Consider the following 21,338-nt stretch of genomic DNA (forward strand, 5'->3'; position numbering starts at 1 on the left):
TTAATGAGGCCTAGTCCTCTCCTGAAGTCTTACATTCACTACACCTTTGATTGTGCTTTTCTTTATTTGTCCCAGTTTCCCTTTTTAAGTTGGACAGTATCAAAATAGTTGGAGTCAGCCTTCCTGAGCATTTTGAGCATATTTTATATGTATTGGAAACTAAATATGATTTGAGTTTGAAGCGTGTAATAAACCACTTGGAAGGCTTTAATTTGTGAAGAGGCAATGGGCAGCAACTAAAGTCAAGTGCAGAAAATGCTTTTCAAATTTATCAAAAGAACAAAAAAAATTGTCTGTGGGAGTCCCAGACATATCAAGGCTCAATGTCCTCAGAACGAAGAATTTGCAGCTTAAAAGTAAGTGAAACCTAAGCATACAAAGAAAAATGCATGGAAACAAGTAGAGAATAAGGCTGGCAAATATAAAGGGTATATTGCTACTACAGAGAAGAATTTAAGATTTGGTTCTATAAAATATAATGCTAGAATTTGTATTGATCCAGGTGCAACCAGCAATATAATTAAGAAAAATAAAGATTTACTAATTTTAAGGTTCCCATTTTTCTAATGGGTGGTAAGCAAATGTTTGCTTACGGCAGAGGTTCTGCAAGGCTACACTGAAAACTGCAAAAAGGAGAAAAAATGAAACTGATTGTTGAGGATGAATTGTTTGTGCCCACACTTGAGTCCAGCCTGATGTCAGTTAAGTATGCTACAGAGAAAGGTTACAAGATGAAATTCAAAGGAAAACACTGTTTTATCATAGATGAAGGTGAGCTACTTATGAAAGAGACTTTGCAAGAGAGTGGCCCATCTATTTATGTATTGGTTTTGTTTTGTTTTGTTTTTTATTTATATGCCACCTTTCCAAAAATGGCTGAGGGTGGTTTACATCAAAATAAAAACAAAACAATTTAAACATTAAAATCATTTAAAACCAACATAAAAAAATTAAAACCATGAATCTAATTAAAAGCCTGGGTAAATAAATGTGTCTTCAGTGTCTTTTAAAAAGAGTTGCCAGAGATGGGGAGGCTCTTATTTCAACAGGGAGCGCATTCCAAAGTCCAGGGGCAGCAATGGAGAAGGCCCATTCCTGAGTAGCTGCCAAATGAGTTGGCAGCAACTGCAGACAAACCTCTCCAAATGCTCTTAATAGGCTGTGGGGCTTATGGTGAAGAAAACGTTGTCTTAAATACCCAGGGCCTAAGCTGTTTTGGGCTTTATAATAAGTAAGCAAGTAAGTAAGTAAGTAAGTAAGTAAATTTATTATGGTCCTTAGACCAGCTTAACATTTAAAATAATACATTTATAATTTACAAATTGGTTTACAGGTAATAACCAGCACTTTGTATCCTGCCCGGAAACAAATTGGCAGCCAGTGTATTTCTTTTAACACAGGAGTAATATCGTCTCTCCTAGATGACCCAGAGACCAACCTGGCCACCACATTCTGGACCAACTGTAGTTTCCAGACTACATACAAAGACAGCCCCACATAGAGGCATTGCAGTAATCCAGCCTAGAAGTTACCAGCATATGTACTACCGTTTGAGGTCATTCATCTCAAGAATCGGATGCAGCTGGAGTATCAGCTGAAGCTGATAAAAAGCACCTCTGGCCACTGCCTCAACCTGAGACACCAGGGAGAGGTTTGGATCCAGAAGCACCCCCAGACTGCATACCTGTTCCTTCCGGGAGAACATGACCCCGTCCAGAACTGGCAGATCAAAATCATCTCCCAAGTTCCAACCCCACACAATAAGTACCTCCATCATTTGGATTAAAGCCTCAGTTTGTTATCCCTCATCCAGCCCATTACTGCCTCCTGGCAGGCATTTAGGGAAGTTATGTCTTCTGATGATTATGTTGATATGGAGAAATAGATTTGGGTGTCATCAGCATATTGATAACACCCTGCACCAAATCTCCTGATGAACTCTCCCAGTGGTTTCATGTAGATGTTAAACAACATCGGAAATAATATGGAGCCCTGAGAGACACCACACATGAAGAGGCCAAAATTGCAAAGCAATGTTCACATTAAACTTGTTTGAATGTATGGCATAGAAGAATGGGACACAGAGATCCCAATGCAATACTTCAAGTGGAGAAAGAGAATCTAGCCAGAGGCCTAAATTTAAGTCACTGTAATGTAGAATCCAAGTGTACATGCTGGGTAAGGGTGAAGGGAAGTAAACCCACCTTTCCTCAATGCAGAGAAAGAGATACCACAACCTCTTGAGCTGATACACAGAGATATTTGTGGGCCCATGCAGATCAATTCATCAAGAGGAAACAAGTATTTTATTTATTTTTATTTTTATTTTATTTATTTTTGCATTTATATACCGCCTTTCGTTAAAAAGATAACCCCAAGGCGGTTTACAAAAGTTAAAAACATACAATAAAGACAATAAAAACATCATGTTAAAAATATAAAAACATAAAAACAGGCATAAAAACAATACAACAAATACAACAAATAAATATTTGTTAAGAAGATTATTCAAGATATACATTTACTTATTTTATTAGTGAAAAGAACCAGGTATTTTAAAAACTGGAGTATGTTGCAAGAGTATGCAGTAAGTTTGGAAGGAAGCCTCAAATTATGAGATCAGGCAATGGAGGTTAATATATAGGAAATGAAATAGTTGCTCATCATAATAAGGCAGAGTACCTGGGAATACATGACATGCAGTTAGAAGGCACGTTCACATACATAAATGGTGGTGTGGCAGGATGCACAAACTAGGCAAACCAAAATCCAAATAACACTGGAAAGAAAGGATTGTGTTGAAATTTACCTGGATGGCAAGTGGAATGACAGGTCCTGCACTGAAAGACAATTAACTATATGAATTTTAATCTCGATCCTCATATCTGATTATGTTACTTGTTGTAATACAGTTACAACAAGTAGTTCTGGTAAGAAATAATAGGCCTATATTCCTTTCACTATGCATACAACTGGACTAAATGTGGTCCAAATTGATTAGGCAGTTCACAAGTTAGCTCACTTGCGCCTCAAACATTCATGCATCTGCCATTTTGAAATGGGGTGGATGACATCTCTACGAACTATATCCTTGAGCCATCACTATGGGTCCCTACAGCTGTTGCGAATTTGGTTCAAATCGGTCAGGCGGGTCATAGGTTAGCCTAGTTACACCTCAAATGTTCAGGCATCCACTATCTTGTGTGGGGTGGAAGGCATCATCACAAACTGTGCCATTGAGGTGTCCCTGTGTATCCTACAACTGTACCCAATTTTGTTCATATACTGGTCCAGGCATTGAGAAGATGATGGGGGAACACACATACATGGATGGACACAGAATGCCAGGTGATCTCATAAGCTTACTTTCCTTAAGGTAAGTAGACTAGAAACTCAGATAAGATCTTTTAATCAGTCATGTTCAGGAATACATGAGGATCATCCTACTGCATGGACAGATAACTGGCATCTTAGGGTGTTCCATTTTGCCTCCTCCATTACGTTGCAAAGATCCCCAATAGGTATCTCATCTGCTTGCCTCTGTGCAAGCTGTGACACAGTCAAAGGGACAGTCTTCACCTCCTTCCTCCCCACTGTTAAGAGCAACAGTCACATAATTTGGCAAAGCTATTACAGCCTGCAGCTACTCACTTCAAGACCTAGGGAATTTCCAGATGAAGAAATGCTCTGTTTGAAAACAGAAGGTCTTTGCATTTATCAACATTCTGTCCACATTGCTTACTTCTGCACTGCACTCTTTTGCAGTGCCATCTGCTGGCCACTTGCAGGAAATCCATGGTGAAAATAATATCTTTTGAGACCACCTTAAAAGTAGCTTAATTTTCATCACAGATTTCCAGCAAATAGCCAGCAGATGGTGCTGCAAAATAGCGCAAAGAGGAAGTAAGCAATGTGAAGAGAGAATCAATAAATAGAAAGACTTTTCATTTTCAAATGGAATATGTCTCAATCTGGAAACACCCCTATTTTACACTTGCAGTAGAATGAGGTGGTAGAATCATGAAGTGGTAGAATGTACTGTTCTACTTCAGATTGCAAGGAATACATTTTTTGAATACTTCTCAAAGTAAAAGAAACAATTTTTCCATGCAACACATACACACAGACACCAGATGAGGGAGAAGTTGTAGCTCAGTCTTTCCTTGCTGTTCTTGTTTTCTAACTATAGCGAGTTTTTCACATGGGGAAGGACGTTATTGCTCATACCATGCGATTTCACTTCTCTGCAGGTGTAGTTCATTTTTATCACTTCAAGACTCTTGGCTGTCTTACTCTTATAGTATCTTCCCCTAGGTAAGGTTGAGGCCTACTCACACCCACAAAACCTAATCTTAAAGAAAAAGGAAATATATACTACAACTCTTCCTCCCCCCCCCCCCGCCCCCCACCGTTCTAACAGGGTCAAATTAGAAATTATACAGAAAATTCATGATTTGGTCTAACAAGGTAATTTCCGTCTTCCAAAAGCAGCCATGGGTTACCTTAATTTGATGCAATAGATGAGAGGATCTAAACCTTTCCTGCTATACCATTTCCCAGTCCAACCCCACCCACCCCACCAACTACTCTATTATCTACAGAGCGGGCAGGCACCTGTGCCTATATTTCCCCCCTCCATGGCTAAAAGTACCTTGGGGCAGTGGTGGAGAGAGTGATTTGGGTTAGGGCCACAATGCAGGGGAAAGGGTTAAACATCTCCTTTTGTACCACAGATGTGAACCTAATTGGTAAGGGCTTCATAGCTGCTCTTCAGAGAGAGAAAATATATGAGGAAATCCAGCTATAGATTTCCCTTTATAATGTACCACCAGAGTATGAGCTGAAGTGCAGAAGGGGAGAACTAAGCCAGAGGCTCTGCAGTTGCTAACATGAGAAGAAAGAGGTTAAAAGAGCCTCTTGCTTGCACCTTAGCAAATATGGGAGTGAGTTGGGGGGGAGCCAATCTTTCTGCCTCTCCTTCGCCCTTGCTCAATGGAAAGTATGACTTCTATTAAAAAGGAGTTGCCAACCAGAGCAAAATGGTACCACTGTCCTGATGTTGCATCATAAATGCTTGACCAAGAGCATTGGTTAGCACTATATTTATAGTATTAATGCTCCAGTTGTCTGTTCTTTGATATTTTTATGCATGTTCAAGTGCACAATATCAGTGTGTGTTGTGGAATTTACTACTAATATTTATATACTGCTTTCCAACAGAAGTTCTCAGAGCAGTTTACATAGAAAAATAAATTTAAAAATGAATGATTCCCTGTCCCAAAGGGGCTCACAATCTAAAAATAATATATGGTAGACATCATTGACAGCCACTGCAAGGATGCTGTGCTCAGGTTGGATAGAGAGAGTTGCTCAACCTTGATAAATATGAGAATCGCCATTTTAAAAGTTTCTAGTTATAGATACATTTTTAAAGTGTGCAGATGGAATATATAAAAGGTTTCCAGTGTTTGGGAAGAATGATTCCTTATCTCAGCCTTATTGCTCATTCTGGCCCTCACATACCAGGTTGTTCCTTGAGCCTCTATATTAGGGGTGGGCAAATGGCCATCCAGCGTTTGAGCTACAGCTCACATCATTGGGATTTGCAGTTCAGCAACAGCTGAGGGCCAAGTTTGCTCACTCTTGCTCTATATAATTCTTTTACATAAGAACATAAGAGCAGCCCTGATGGATCAGGCCCAAGACTCATCTAGTCCAGCATCCTGTTTCACACAGTGGCCCACCAGATGTCTCTGGAATCCTACAGGCAGGAGTTGAGGGGATACCCACTCTCCTGCTGTTACTCCCCTGCAACTGGTTTTATACATACCTGCTCAAATTCTTCCACAACTCAAATACTGGGTGCAGAATAAAATATTATGAATACTATAAATACTATGGTTTTGCTTGGTTTTAATTCTGAATCTGCATATTCCCGTTGCGAAATTATTTTGTAGAGGAAGGCAAAGAGTTCTGTATACCTGTGTCCTAACACATTGTTTTGCAATGAAGTGCTTTAAACACACACACACACACACACACACATCAAAGGTTGCTCTGTGAAATAGTTTCTTTAGTGATATATTGGCAGTCCCTCAGATAATTCTTGCCTCATCTGTCCCTTCATCAGTGAATCATGCTACATGTTTGTTTGTTTTTTAAATGGGATCAGAAAAGGGGATGGGCTTTACTGGAATTCCTACAGATAGGTAATTCCTACAGATAGTGGGTAGAACTGGAAGAAAACCAATGCTTTTGGAGAGATAAGGGAGAGAGGGATTCAGATCTTTCTAAAACATACAGAGAACCTAAAAGTGTATAAGGTAAGCTGATAACTTTTATTTCAATACTCTATAAATACTGCCTTTTCTATATGCAACAGTCTGTCATGAAGGAACATTCACATCGGAAGCATCTGTTCTGTGTTACTACTGGGCCAAAATCTTGGTTTCTTTCGACAGAATTTAAAGAGAGGCATATTTGTGTTGTTACGGAATGAACAAAGGGATCAAAGAGCAAACCACAGGGCCTAGAGGCATGCCATATCATAGCAGTTGTGGAAGGGTATTGCCCAAAGAAACCTTTTGCAACAACCAAGAGTACACATTGTTACATTTATAAATGTTTACTTTTTTTAATTGTCACTTCCAAAATATCAACATGTTTAGTATGTCAAAATCTAATCCATCCACACTTGTTCCCAAATATGTCAGTTGGACCATGTCAACAAAACCAGGCACAATTGGCCCATAAACCATTATGAACGGTATATATTCAATGCACAGCAATGACCTGACAGCATAATGTGGGGAAAGGTAACTTGAGAGTATTAAATCTCTCCCACAATGGCTGATGGCTATTTATTTTGCTTTTGCATGAAGTAAGAGGTGGTTAATTATAACTCATATAATACTTAACTGCAAAAAGGCCTAAACAGCTTGGGTCTGAGATATTTAAGAGTGTGCCTTCTTCTTCATCAACCCCACCACCTATTAAGATCATCTGGGGAGGTCTGATTGCAGTTGCCACCAGCTCGATTGGTGGCAACTCAAAAACGTGCCTTTTCTAGAGTTGTCCCAGGACTCTGGAATGTGCTTCCTAATGAAATTAAGAGTTTTCCCTTCTCTGAATGTTTTTAAGAAGGACCTAAAAACATACGTGTTTAATCAGGCTTTCAGTTTATAGTTTAAAGCTTTGGTTTTAGTGTTTTTATTATATTTTAAATTATTTTAATTATGTTAATGTTTTAATTGGCTTTATATTGTGAACCACCCAGGGACCTTTTTGTATGGGGCAGTATATAAATATACTAAATAAACAAATAACATAAATAAAAAGGATACCATGTTTTCATGTTAAAATGCTGCTGTTCTTACAAACTTGAGCTTTGATTGGCAATGTGTCTGCTTTTGGTCTTACTGAAACTGTCCCCATCTCCAAAGTTCAATTCTGATATTTATGGACTTTAGTTGATTTTGTGGTAATGTAAAATTAAGCTTCACTAGGTGTATCACATCTAGGCCAAAGTTCCATGCAGCAGTGGTATTTGGAATCACTAAATGCTGTATCATCACTACACATGCATATACATAATAAAAGAATCATTTTAAAATAATGTACTACAATGCTGCTTAGTGAATTAAAATTTGTTGGAAATGTAGGAACTGTAGTTCAACATATTTGCTTCAGCACTGTAAACATATACATATGTTTACAATAAAGAAGTAAAGATGAGCCCTTAAATGAGTGGATTAGTTGGTAACCTATATAGATAAAATCCAACTGTCAGCATTCTGTCACACTCTGGCCCCATTCACATGTAATGACAAACTGGGGTTGAATGGGGCAGAGGTTGGAATTCATGTGTGTCCAAAAATGTGAAACCGCTTTTGCTGTGAAACGGTGATCTGTGGTTTCCCTTGCCAAACTCCAGTTTGATCCTTAGGTTTGTAGTGAGTTTCACTGCTCCAACCTGAGGTTTGAAGGTGTCAGTGTTATGTCCAAATGCAGATGCCGGCATAACCATGGTCTAGTGCTGTTTCTGGAACCAAAATCATAGAGAGGGTGGCCCAGACCTGACCAAGAATGCGCCTGCTCCATTCCTGCCACACTTCTTGCTGACTGCCTCTCCAAGCACTTGCCCTGCCCTGCCCTGCCCCCGTCTCTGCATTCCTCAAGCCTTTGCCCAGTAAGAAGTTCGCTGTGTTGTCCCATCTCAAGCTTCTCAGCCTGCCAAAGTGAAAAGTCACATTGGGGGATACCCACTTTCCACTGTGTCTCTTGTTCCCCCGTCTTGCAATTAGAAGAGAAAGGGGATGGGATGGCAAGATGGGCATTATGTGTTTAGGTCTCCAGAAATGAATCGAGAAAGACGTATGTTCATAAGCACATGCAGTCATGGTAGCACCATAAATCAGGCAACCCAATTAGATCACTGCAAAGATAACATGGCAAATCAGTGATACCCGGGGTCAGGTTTAAAATTCAGCTCCACCCAGGAATTATTGAATGGCTCCACTCTGTTTTTTGTAAAATTAAGTTGAGGAAAGTGGGACCAGCCTCTTCCCTTGGGCAAAAGCATGCAGTCTCTGATGTTACTCTTTAGAACTGTTCAGCAGGAGCAGCATTGCCTCCAGTCAATTCTTCCTGTGTGATGAGACTGCTCCAGAGGAGACCATTCTCTCAGAAGAGTGAAAGGCCATGGAGACACACATGTGGGCCAGATGGCAGCTAATGCCCAGCCTGGTTGCTTGACACAAGCAAGCCATGGGGATCGATACCACAGCAAAATCTTCCCCGGTCTTGGTGACTGCCACAAAGAAGTGGTCCAAGTAGTCCCTCTGCCAGTCCAGTTGTCCATTGGCACATATCTGTGTTTGGTTTTGCCTGCTACGGCCACCCTACTTTTCTGGGATTGCTGATTATCGGGGCTCCGATCTCCCACAATTCCCTGCAGTAGCTGATCTGCATATGCCAGAATGCTGGTTCAAACCTAAGAGAGTTGACTGAGTAAAAATCTATCTCCAGCCCCAGTGTTTCCCTAGTCTGCCCACCGGGTGCTGCATGGACAGATGGAGTGGCCGCTGCTCCTTGGGAGTATGAAAGGGTTGCCTGAAGAGGAGGGGGTCACATTGTACAAGTTCCAGAGAGAACAGAGACCGCACACAAGCAGGGCCAACTTGAGTTGGATGGCCTGCCTCATGAGAGCACAGTCCAATGGAGGCCCAAAGCTCACTGAGCCTCTAGTCCTCCTCAGTGGACTGGCCCTCTCATGAGGGAGCTAATCCCCAGGCAGCAAGCTGACACAGGGGCAGGGGTGGCTTGGGTGTTCCTGGACAGCTTTGCCGGCGTCTGCCATTGCAAAAGCATCCTTGTTCACAGTGAGCCAGACCCCAGCATCCTTTGCCCTCCCTCATTTACAAATTCCCTCTTAGGAAGTCATCATGATAGCTTCTTGGAGTAACAGGGAGTCCCCTCTGCATCCCCCCACCAGTTCCAGTAATTGTGCTTGTGCATGGCTGTTTTGCTGTGGGCCTCTTACAAGGATCGTGGTGCAATTGCTGTCAGGAGAAGGGCTTAAATGCTGTTTAAAGAGATGTAAATGCCCTTTCCCTGCCAAGGGTGGATGGCCCATTCCAAAAAGGCACAATCACATTCGGCATTCCCCTTGAAGATCATGGCCAGTGGCTGCCTCCCTGCAGACATTCTGACCCCTTGCCCACAGTCTGGCAACACAAGCGCAAAGGAGGTTTCTGGGATGCAGCCTCAGCAGACCAGGAAAAGGGAGTTGCTCCCTTGCCCTGGAACCAGGGCAAGGGAGCCACTTGGGTTGCTGGGCTATGGTTGGATGAACATCTGTGATGTTCACAGTTACAAAAATTAATCTCAGGTCTGTCTACCTATGGTTTGTCGTTACGTGCGAATGCAGCCTTTGGCATGATCAAGAAACTAAAGCTAGAATATGGCGCTGCAGATGAAGGGGGGTGGAACAGGTTTAGTCCTGATCCTAGCAGGGGCATTGCTAGGTACTTACAAGATCTAGGACCTGAACCCACAGCCCTACTTTTGATAATTAAGCTCAATCATGCTCCCCAAGAATAATTACTTTTTAAAAAGCCGCTAATATTATAAGACAGCACCTATAAAGTTGGAAACAGTCCAGAGCTAGGTGAGGCTAGGAGCTCTCTTTTATGCTCTGTGTAGCTGCACTTCTTTTCTGGAAGAGGTCATGGAGGAGGGAGGTGGCTGATGAGATTGGGGGCCTTTGCGCCATGGGTCACCCCCAATGATACCCCTGGATCCCAGCTATGTCCCTGAGTCTACCATTTTACTTCCCTTCATATTAGTGTATGGTTGCATTCATTCCTATGGGAAGAAGTAAAGCCCTGCCTGCCTGCTTGCCTGCCACACCTAATCCTGGATGCAGAGCCCTACTGACAAGGATCCAGCAGGGGGATGCAATGTTATTGTACACAGAATATATAGGGACACACTGAACCCTCTGGAATGCACTCCTGCTGGTATGCACTCCCTGTCAAAATGAACCCTGGAATGCACTCCCTATCAAAATAAGAGCTTCACCATCTCTGGCTGTTTTTAAAAGGATCTTAAGACACATCTGTTTTCTCAGGCTTTCAGTTAATTGATGTTAAACTGCTAGTTTTATTTCATGAAATTGCTGTTTTATCCAGTTTTAGACCTTTATTTTAAATTATGTACACCACCTGGGGACACACGTATCAGGTGGTATATAAATATGACAGATAAATAAATAACTAAGCCCCAGGGATCCTTGCAATATACAAGTCCTCATTTTGCCCATACCTTCCATGTCACATCGATAGACTTTTTGCTAGTAATAAAATAACTCCTGGTGTTTCTCAAGACTGAGTCAACATTTATTGCCATCCCCTGCATCTAAATGTAAATAGATGTCTTGTTAGCCAGGGTTAGCTACACAATGCTGGCCCAGATGGACCTTGAACGTGATCTAGCAAGGCACTACTTATTTCTTTTACATAGAAATAATGTATTTGAGGCAACTAAGCTGCTAACTTTGCCACAGGCCAGAGGAACACTTGATGTTCCAGTATGGACACACATCTGTTCAGTTAACCACTTCCTTTTGCAGAAGCAAGGGGCTGGGTGTGTGTGAACACTTTAACCTCACTCTAGATCGTTTGTCAGTTTAGACATTCTTTCCCACCGGGATAAATGTCAAATTAAACAGCAAATCAAACATTGAGCAATACAGAGTCTGGTACTATTTGCCAAATTACCCTGCTCCTTAAAGAGTCAATCTCAAATCTGCTGAAATTTCTGCCTGGTTCCCTCTGTCTGCATGATAGTAACTGAAGTAGTAGACAGACACTGCCAGAGAACCATCAATGACTTGATGACAGCTAGTAAGGTGATTGGTATTAGGACTGTGTGTGGCACTCATGGTCAGGGTCAACTGTAGTTACAGGACACGGCCATTTCTTTCCCAGTAATGCAGCAGGAAAAGAATGCAATGTCATGATGTTGCTTTCTGTCCTGGTACATTATAGGGTAGGACAGTGGAGGAAAAGCTGGTGCTTTGAAACACTGTTGCTGCAGCTGCCAGAACTGGGACATTTTTCACCAGAAACAATGCAGATGACAAACATCCCCATTATCAATTCAATGCAAAACCACATTGAATCAGCATTGCATCAAATATTATCAGAGGGTTGCCAGTGCAGAGGAGACTACCTTTCTTGCAGATTTGGCTGTTTCCCCCCTCACGCCATTTTTTGGGGGGGAAACAGCTAGATCTGCAAGAAAGGTAACCCCCGCCCGCACCCGCAACCCTCTGATGATATTTGGTACAAGGCTGATACAGTGTGGTGCTACATTGAATTGATAACGGGGACATTTGTCATCTGCCTTGTTTCTGGTGGAAAATGCCCCAATTCAAACTGTATGGAATTTGATCCAATTATTGACCTGATTCAATGCATAGCTCTAATTGGTATGCAGTCTTTTTACTGTAGCAAATCTAAACCAGGGAATCCCCAATTTTTCCAATCTCTAGTAAGGGTTCTGTTGTTGTATGAGCAGCCTCTGTCTAAGTGTTAAACCAGAGGACAACAATATGCAGAGCATTTTGACCTCACAGAGATTTCTCTCTGCTCTCTTCTGCAGCTGTCTGCCATACTTCTATACAATTATTTGTATAGAATTCTTATTTGCACAGGTTCATGGTGCTATGACAAACATTTGATTACTCCCACTCTTTAAGCCCCATCACTGAGTTGCTTATGCCCTCTGTCTAGCCCTGGAGGTCAGCCACCTCAGTGATAAAGCAGTATAGATCTGAGTTAAACATAACGTTTCCATTCTAAATTGCTTCATCAATGTGCCGTTTCTTTAAAATGCTTGAGAAATACTTAAACACATGACCTAGGTCATCTAGGCTTAAGGTGATTTAGGGAACTTGACTGTTTTACTGGGAAAAGCCACTCTGAATTGTTTCCGGGAATGAAATTGATGATTAACCTGTTTAGCAACAGTTAAGACCTTATTCATTATTTGCACATATAACACTCTGTAAACTAATCTGTTTTCTATGGGGAAATGCCTGCCTCTTGCCAGCAGACAAAAGGACTCTTCAGGTGCTCAATGCACAGAGAGTGATGAATACGCAGGGTGAGGGTCTACTTGTCTACTAGATGTGTTCGGTCCTTACACACAAAAGCATTACATAAGTCTTTTTCAAATGACATACAGGGAGAGCATGATCACAGAGGAAGTCTCCACTCCTGAGCTATGTGCATTTGTTTTAACATCTGAAGGGTGTGTGGAGGACTCTGAGTGACCAGGGACCCTGCTTTTTCAGTGCTCCAGACTGCACAGAATCTCTACATCTCTCTCATATGTATCCATTCTTTTCTCTTCATATGTCATCTGAAAAGACCTACAGAGCACAGGGAATGCATGTAGGTTAGGCTGGTGTCTGAAGCCACACTCCCACATCCCCTCCTGTGCATGGTCACTGTCCATGCATTGACTGCCTGAAGGGGGCTATAGATAAGTAAGTTTCACAGAACAAACTGTATAAATATATTTTAAAAAAACAGTCCCCACCTGGGTACCACACCAAGGCCGCTCTAAATGGGGTAGCCTGCCAGCACATCATGAGAATTAAACCCAGAGAGGTTGCTGCCCATCGTATCTCTGCATTGTTCACTGCTCTGGTCCTCACACCTTGTGTTCTCACATCCTCCCCAGGGAGTTATTCGCACATGCCTTCATGCTGCAGGGTATCTGAAGAGAGAATCTGCTTTGTAGCAGATTCACAAAATGTTTAATTTGGAGGCTTAAATGGACAGTTCACATAGGGTTGGCTCCTCTCTGTGATCCTGGCAGATCTTTTTCCTGTATGTTCCCACTGGCTTACTCCGGGGTTTTCCTCCAACCAATCACAAATCACATCAGAGAGGTGGAGAGCGAGAAAGCTTTGTTGTTGTTGTTGTTGTTGTACTTTGACAGCTAAGAATGAAAGAACAGCATGACGAGTTGCCAAGCAGGCGGATCAAACAGCAGAATGCTTAACCCGAGCCTGCCGAATAAGATCCAAATCTCCGCTGATTTTTATACTGAACTTGCCTTTGAGAGTGAATGACTTCATCACTTCATGTCCCCCACCCCAGACCATCTAAGAGGCAGGGATGTTTCCGGTGAATCAGCTTAGACAAAAAGGTCTCAGGTTACATCAAGCTGTAGCCTCCATTCTGCATATCTAAAGCCTATGTTAAGACCCACATTTTGCAGTTTGTGCTTGCATTTAACACAGGAATTTCTCCCTCCCCCTCCCCTTCTAGACTCCCTCCACAGAATTTCACCAATCTGCTAAAACCTTCCCTGCCCCAGCACTTGCAATTGCAAATACTCAGAGCAGACCATACCAAAAACAGCTGTCAAACTCCCCTTCATTGAGTTTTGAAAAACACCCTGGCCACACCACACATCAAGGGAGAAGTGGTGGGGTATAACAGAAGCCCTGGGTTTGTTCCCCCCCCCCCAAAAGCCACTGAAACTAGAGGATTTGTTAAAACTGGACATACTTTGGGCTAAGCCAGAATGCACAGCCTTGATTTAGGGGGAAACAAAGTCATGTCTGTAGTGGTCTCTGATAGCCTGCAGGGACTTCGGGGTAAATGCAGCTACTATGTGGACTGGCACACTCCATTCTGGAGGAGATTCGAAGTAAAAGCTATGTATAATAAGCCTCCTGGAGAAGGTAATTCTGACATGTTTCTTCATTGTGTTTGAGTGGATCATTAAATCATTCCTGATGCAGAGATGGAGCCAAATTATCAGTTCTCAGAGAGGAGGTTGCCCTTTGCATTTATGTGTAAGTCACTATCAGGGTCGGACTGGCCCATAGGTCAACAGGGCATATTCCCGGTGCGCCCTACCCACGCGGTACCCCTGCGCCCCAACTCTTACCCTTAATTACCTATTCTGCTCAAAACCTGGCGCCCTCCCCATATACATTCCGGCGCCCTCTCAGTGCCCCCAGTCTGGCCCTGGTCACTATGCATGGCTTGCCTCAGGAGACACCCCCATATCAATCATTATCCAGGGTGGGTTCCTCTCAGGGCTGTTACCAATCTCATTCAGCCATTTGGGGTGCATTTTAATGCAGAAAAGAGCATATCAGAAGTTTGGGAAACTGACAAACTTCACTATTTGTCTTCATTATATCATTAAGCACAGCCCATCTAACTTCATTATTTTATGGTGTAAAATGTCTGCTAGAGTATGCCCACTCTTTGAGTAAAATTTGGGTTAACTTGAAGATTGCTCCTTATGTTTGGAAGCTCATTTGTCTGCATCCAGGATACTTCTGCATATTATGAGGTTGTGCTGGCAACCTGAAACCTTCTCGAGGCTGTACTCCTAATCTCCGAGAATGGTAAGCGGGCCCGAGAAACCTGAGAATGTTAATATGTAGTATTTGTGTTTCCCTCACCAAACATAAAACCTGTGACCACTCCAAGCCCATGTTTCCATTTCAGCTTAGTACAACAATGGCCTGTGTCTTGGCTGTACCACTTCAGACTGAAGATAATGCATCCCATGTTGAAATGCTTCTTCACAAAAAGAATATTCCAATTTATAGAAAACTGGAGTATCAGGGAAAGACTATGCTAGTTTTCTATGCTGGGGGAACTTTTCATACAAAGGAACATTTGGTCATGTGAGCCCCTACTTTGCAAATCTTAGGTGGCACAGTCCAGACACAGGTTCACCACTTAACCACAGAGGTGCTGTTATTTCTTTCCATCTTAGATCTGACTTCTGAGATATGCAACTTCATTCTTTCTTCATCCTTGTTCTGGGAGTGTCGTTAGTGAGAATGTCGGATCCTGAGCAATGCATATGTGAAGAAAAAGCAAATACTTGTACTGTTCTTGCTGGGACTCATGGCTTGCCTGGCATTCCTGGAAGTCATGGATTACCCGGGAAGGAGGGAATCCAAGGGCCTAAAGGCGAACGAGGAGAGCAAGGTACAATACAAACAATTTTCATGAATAATATCGACATTAGTGGTAGCTAAGTGGCAAACTACATGCGCAATATGCAGAAGGTTCCATGTTCTGAGTAGATATATTTGGCAAAGATATGGGGTGTTACATTTGGACAAGAATGAGGATTTCAGATACGCTTCAGAATATTTTTCTGAACAATTCTGTTTATTCCTATTAACTCTAAGACAAACTTGCCAATACATTATATTTCTCACATCCTTTCTGTTTATTCATCCCATGAAATACTAGGATTGCAAGGGACACAGGGATTCCCAGGAAAATTTGGGCCTCCTGGACCTAAAGGAGATCCAGGTGACAAAGGACAAGAAGGTGACAGTGAAGGCAGAGGTAAGAGAGGTTGACAAATACACTCCCAGAATAAACTGCTGCTGTTTATCATTTTTGATTTTATGTTTTTATTCAATATATTTTTATAGGCTACTTTGAACATACTATTGGAAAGGCAAAGTAGACAATGTAAAAGCAACAAGTGTCTGGAGGGGGGAAAGAGGGGACAGTTGCCTCCCCCCACCCCTCCGGAATGAGCTAGTTCCCATTGAATTCAATGGGACAAACTCACAGGAAGGGGGATATTGGATTGCTGACTTTGTGCCACCCCCATCCCATCCCACCCTTGGAAATGGTCCTGTGGACACCCATGTTTAGAAGTAAGCACATAATAAATAAAAGAGGAAAGGAATGCTAAATCATTGTAAACCGCTTAGAGAGCTTCGGCTATAGAGCGGTATATAAATGTAAGTAAGTGCTAAATGAATAGAACTGAAATTGCCTTGGGTGCCAGGAGGCTGGCAGGAATCAAGGTGGCTGGTGGGCAGTGGAGCCCTGAACTACAGAAAGCTATGCCAGACCTGGGGAGAAGCCCAGCAGGAACATCTGGTGGAGAAACCAGGAGGGCAGACATTTCCTCAGGTCCTTCACTCAAGCTCTAAGAAAGTGAGCCTGTGTTAAATTACAAGATCCCAGTTAAACTGCAAGATCACACATCTACTCACCAATGGTTTAGTGAGTAGAGCTTTGGCTGAGCCAGCCTAGAGTAGAGGAAATGGCTAAACCAGGAGCAGGGGGTGGGATTTTAGTAGTGTTAGGAAAGGAAATCTGGACTTACATTTGGTAAAGGACTGGCACTATCCAATCCACCTTCCACCTCACTGCCTCACACAGAAACTGTAACATGACAACCAAGCAAGATAAACAAACACTATGTTTCATTTGGATCATCACATAAAATTATCAGGTGTTATTCTGTTCTATCTTATATGCAACTGTTTCATTCTGGCCCTTCATGCTACTAGGGTTCCAGAAGCATCCAAAAGGTTCTGTTTGTGAGGTGTTTGTGAGATGATGGCAGCAAGAAGTTAAAGGGACATTATTCTCAGTTTATTTTTTGCCTCCTTTCCAGAGATAGTAACCAGGAGCAGGTTGGGGTTCAGATAGGTAGTCACTCCACTCCTTTCTGTAGAGACTCAAGTTTTCTTGGTGGAACTTAGAGAAATTTAGTGTTTCTTTGGTGCACTCAGGACTTTCTTGGTGGAATTTAAAGAAGGTGAAATCGTGTCTGGTCCTTCACATGCTGGTATATATTTACCAGAGGTGCCTTGTCTTAATGTAGGGCCAGTTCAAATGTGCAGTGGGTTCTACAGGAGCACCTAGGGAGCACACAAGGCTACTACTGTGCTCACATGAAGGCACTGGAAATATGAGCTGGCACCTTCACATGGTGTCTGTATATGGAACAGCCAGGACTTCCTGTAATCTTCACAGTAGTATTTTTGGGGGCTGCTGTAATTATTATGACATTCATGATGGCCACACATACAACTTGCACAGCAAGGCATCAGTTTGAACGAATGATGCCTCCACATGAGCCTGACAGAGGCTCCATGTACTCCTGAGGCACTCACCTGGAGCTGTGAACCAATCCATGGAATACGTGAGGGCTGATTCAGATAGACTTCCCTATTTTCTCTGCCCCATTTTCAGGTGGTGAAAATGAGGTGGCCTGTTAGGTGATTTCTTGAGTGGAATTATGAAATTCTCAAAAAGTTTCAAGAGCAACTTATAGGTAGATGGTCGTGTTGGCATCCTTTCCTCCGTTTCCCCTTTTTTGCTGCACTTTTTCAGCCAGTGAAGGCAGCAACAAATCTAAAAGCATGTGAGCTCTGGCCAGTCACCATTTCCCCCAGAAAGCATCAGGAATGATGTTGCATCATGACACAGCCAAGGGACAGGGATGTTGCAAGGTCTGAGTGAGAATGAACAACAGTTTGGAACTGTCAGAGAAAAAGCTGAGAGTTAGACATCTGGAAGAAAATCTTGTGGTGGGGCAAGGTCTCCTTTGGGGAGATAACTGGACTCCTCTACAGGAGTGCAAGCTATTTGCCTCCATATATACTCTTTGGAGATGTGTAAACAAAACAAATGTTTCAAAAGTGCCACAAGTCTCCATTGCTCTTTCACTCAAAGGAAACAAAAGAACTCAGGTCACACACTGCCCCGAAAACTTGTCACTGCTTGAGAAAATGAAGAGCACACAACAATATATAAATATCCACCATGCACTTTCCCACTTCCTACAGCTGGTTGAGTGAACTCAAACCAGATAGTCTTTGTTAGTTTTGCTACAAAAAACCAACCCCTTTTTGGAATTAAGAATGTCAGGAACTGGATGGAAAAATAACTCAATGCCACATTAAAGATTTGACAGTCCCTAAGGAGATGGTTCCTCTGAGGGTTTTTAAAAAAGTCTTTTACACTGTAACACAAAACGTAACAAGAATGGCATTTGTACTTTTGCATTTTAGAACTAGAACGTCTTAAGGCTCATATTGGTGATTTAGAAGCACAGCTAAACGTGTCACAACTGACTGCAAGAAAAACTCAAAGAGGTAAGATGGAGAGTTGTGTACATTTGGGAATAGTTGAAAGGACTTCCATCAACCCTCCTCTCCCATCACATGGGGTTATGTGACTAATCTGCCCATATAAGCAATTAAATGAACAGAAATGAAGATATGGATCAGGTGAGAAGTCTTAAGATTGGGCGTAGTGATAGTCAGGCTTGAGGGAGGACTAGGCCTCAATTAGAGTAACTGCTTGGAGGGTGTGCTTCTCCAAATAAGGAAGAAAGCCTGGGAGAATCAAATCCCTGTGGCTCAGTCCAGAATGAGGGGCAGGGTTTACTGGATAACAGCCCATTAGAGAAGTAGAGGAGGGTTGTGTAGAGTTCCATTCTTCCCTGAAGGAGATCTGATCAGCAACCACTGTAGGACCAAGGGATTCTAGCAGGCTTGGGCTGGGAATTAACTGGGAATTCCTTACCTGGAAGTAAGTAGGAAGGATAGGGACTAGTTTAGCTAAACGCTCCAGGGAATTTGGTTTTGTTTAAGTGCTTGGATCTGACTGCATGGTTCTTGTAGTTCCTGGGGAAGGGTTTTATTTGAATGGAAGCAGCAACTGTTGATACCTCTATAGTTTTCCTTATCATCCAATTATTAATAAATCCTTGTTGCTGTTATAGAGTGTCACTCCTAGTCACACACTCCTGAAGTCCTGAGACTGCTCAAGTTTTTCTTGTAGGGAGGGGTTTTCCACTTTACTCTTCCAGAATATTCCCTTGGAAGGGTGAATCTGCTCCTATAAAAAAAAGTGGCAGTCTGCCCGGGACCCATCACAGCTAGAGGAGGGGTTTTGTATCTCCCCACTTTTGATCATTACATTGGGCAATTATGACACAAAGGAGGGACATATGAAAGAATTAACTTTGATTGTATTATTTGTCAGCCATTTTAGGTCATATTTTCCCAAACAGCACAAGAACAGGAGAAAAAATATTTGTGCACAATGGAGCTAGAGGTAATTTTGAAACTTCAAAAGCAACGTGTTATCATTATGGTGGCCAGCTTGCTTCTCCAAGAAATGTGGAAGAAAACCAGGCCATACTGAAACTTGCTGCAACCCTAAGTAGTCATGTATTCCTTGGAATGAATGTTCAGAAGACAGAAAGAGTATTTAAGCATCTTAATGGTGACCCAATGGAATACTCAAACTGGGCACCAGGAGAGCCCAATGGGCCAACTGAGGACTGCATAGAACTGTATAAGGATGGCAAGTGGAATGACATTAACTGTGGTAATACCCGCCACATAATTTGTGAATTCTAGTTGTTGAGGACAGTCCACCTCAACATATCAGAACCAAAGGTACCAACTCAGAAGTATGTGGAATTGAGGCCAGTGTCTGATTTCATTTTATATTAAGAAATGAAATAATACCTGAACTCAGGGTGAACTGACATACCAGATCTCAACTGCTCTGTGAAGGAGGAAGCAATCCAGCATTGTTTTGTGAAATGGATACTCAAGAAGGCACAAAAGCTAGGCCTGAGCTAATCATATGCTAAAATGCAACTCACTACCAGATAATGTCTATGGAAGAGGCCAGGGGCTGACCTCCCCTCCCCTGTTGCAAGTTAATCCTTGTCAACGATTAACTCAATTGCTCTCTATAGAGATTCAACATAGGTAAATGCATACAAAGCAAATACCTGTAGACTTTACAGGATGCTTCTGCCTTAGTCAAATGTATAGATTAACTCGTCTCACACATGTACCCCTTTTTATGTTACTTTAAATATTCTCTTGTTATAATTACACACTAGATAGAGGTACACAAGAAATAATGTAATTGCTGTCTCACAAAAATAGAACTAATTCTCTCACTAACTCCTAACTTTTAACACCTTTTGGGGTCAGACTGGCAAATCGGGGAAGATGCAATTTGTAGCTCAGAGATGCAGATTTGCTTTGGGCAATGTCCCCCCCCCAAGCGCACAGTTTACAGAAGATGAGATTGAGATCTCTCTGGACTGGCCAATATCCTGAATAATTAAAAAGACATTGTCCAGAAGGTAGCAGCAAGTTGTCACCTTTTTGGGACCCAGGAAAAGATGAGATTTGAATAGACTCTATGAGAGAGATATCAAAAGAAAATACAACTATAAAGAATGAGGCTACTGGACAGAGAGTTAGCAGTCTTGTGCCTACGGGCAATCTTGTGCCTACAGCAAGATCTGCTCACAGCAATGCCAGAGTTTGCTGCTAAGCTGCAGGGCTAGAAGCAGGAACTCTGTCCATGAACAGGAACTGTCTCCTACAAGCAGTCTTGTGCCTACGGGCAATCTTTTGCCTACAGTAAGCGCTGCTCACAAGGATCCCAGAGTTCGCTGCTAAGCCGCGGGCAACAGCAGGAACTCTGTCCATGGACAGGAGCTGTCTGTGACTTCTACTGCTCAGTGAGAAGTCAAGACTTCCCCAGCCATGGTGCTCTGACTCTCAGCCATGATCCGAGCAACTGCTAAAACTCCTGTTTCAGCCAAGAACCTTGCTCCTTCAGCTGAAGCGATCCATCGCTCTCAAGTCTCTCTGGTCCTGGTAATATGCTGCTCCTTACAAGCCTTGGGCCCCTCCATCTTTTCCCCTCCTTCTCCTTCCCCCCACCCTTTTCCTCTACTAATTCCTGAACCATGCCAGCCCTCAGCTTTCCTTACACCCCCCCCCTTCCCCATCTATATCTGAATTGTATTAGGCTCTAGGAAGATTTAATGCACACACATATGTTAGTTAGGAACACGTTGAATATTGGTGCTGGCTAGGATGTTCTGTTTAAATGCTGTTAGTAATATATTGATAGAGTGTCCTGCTTTCTGCTCAGTTTGATTGATGTTGTTATTCTTTTATACTCAATAAAGCCCATTGAATCTTT

The 21,338-nt window shown here is 42.4% G+C and overlaps 1 protein-coding gene across 1 annotated transcript; it reads left to right on the top strand.

Moving 5' to 3' along the window:
- Positions 1-6,227: 6,227 nt before the first annotated feature.
- Positions 6,228-21,338, top strand: LOC128349195 (pulmonary surfactant-associated protein D-like). The gene is made up of 5 exons (XM_053305223.1): positions 6,228-6,323; positions 15,319-15,536; positions 15,807-15,905; positions 18,380-18,463; positions 19,359-21,338. The coding sequence occupies exons 2-5, from the start codon at positions 15,335-15,337 to the stop codon at positions 19,736-19,738; spliced, it is 765 nt and encodes a 254-aa protein (XP_053161198.1). The 5' UTR covers positions 6,228-6,323; positions 15,319-15,334; the 3' UTR covers positions 19,739-21,338.

Source organism: Hemicordylus capensis, chromosome 3 (assembly GCF_027244095.1).
Source record: "Hemicordylus capensis ecotype Gifberg chromosome 3, rHemCap1.1.pri, whole genome shotgun sequence".
Classification (NCBI taxonomy): domain Eukaryota; kingdom Metazoa; phylum Chordata; class Lepidosauria; order Squamata; family Cordylidae; genus Hemicordylus; species Hemicordylus capensis.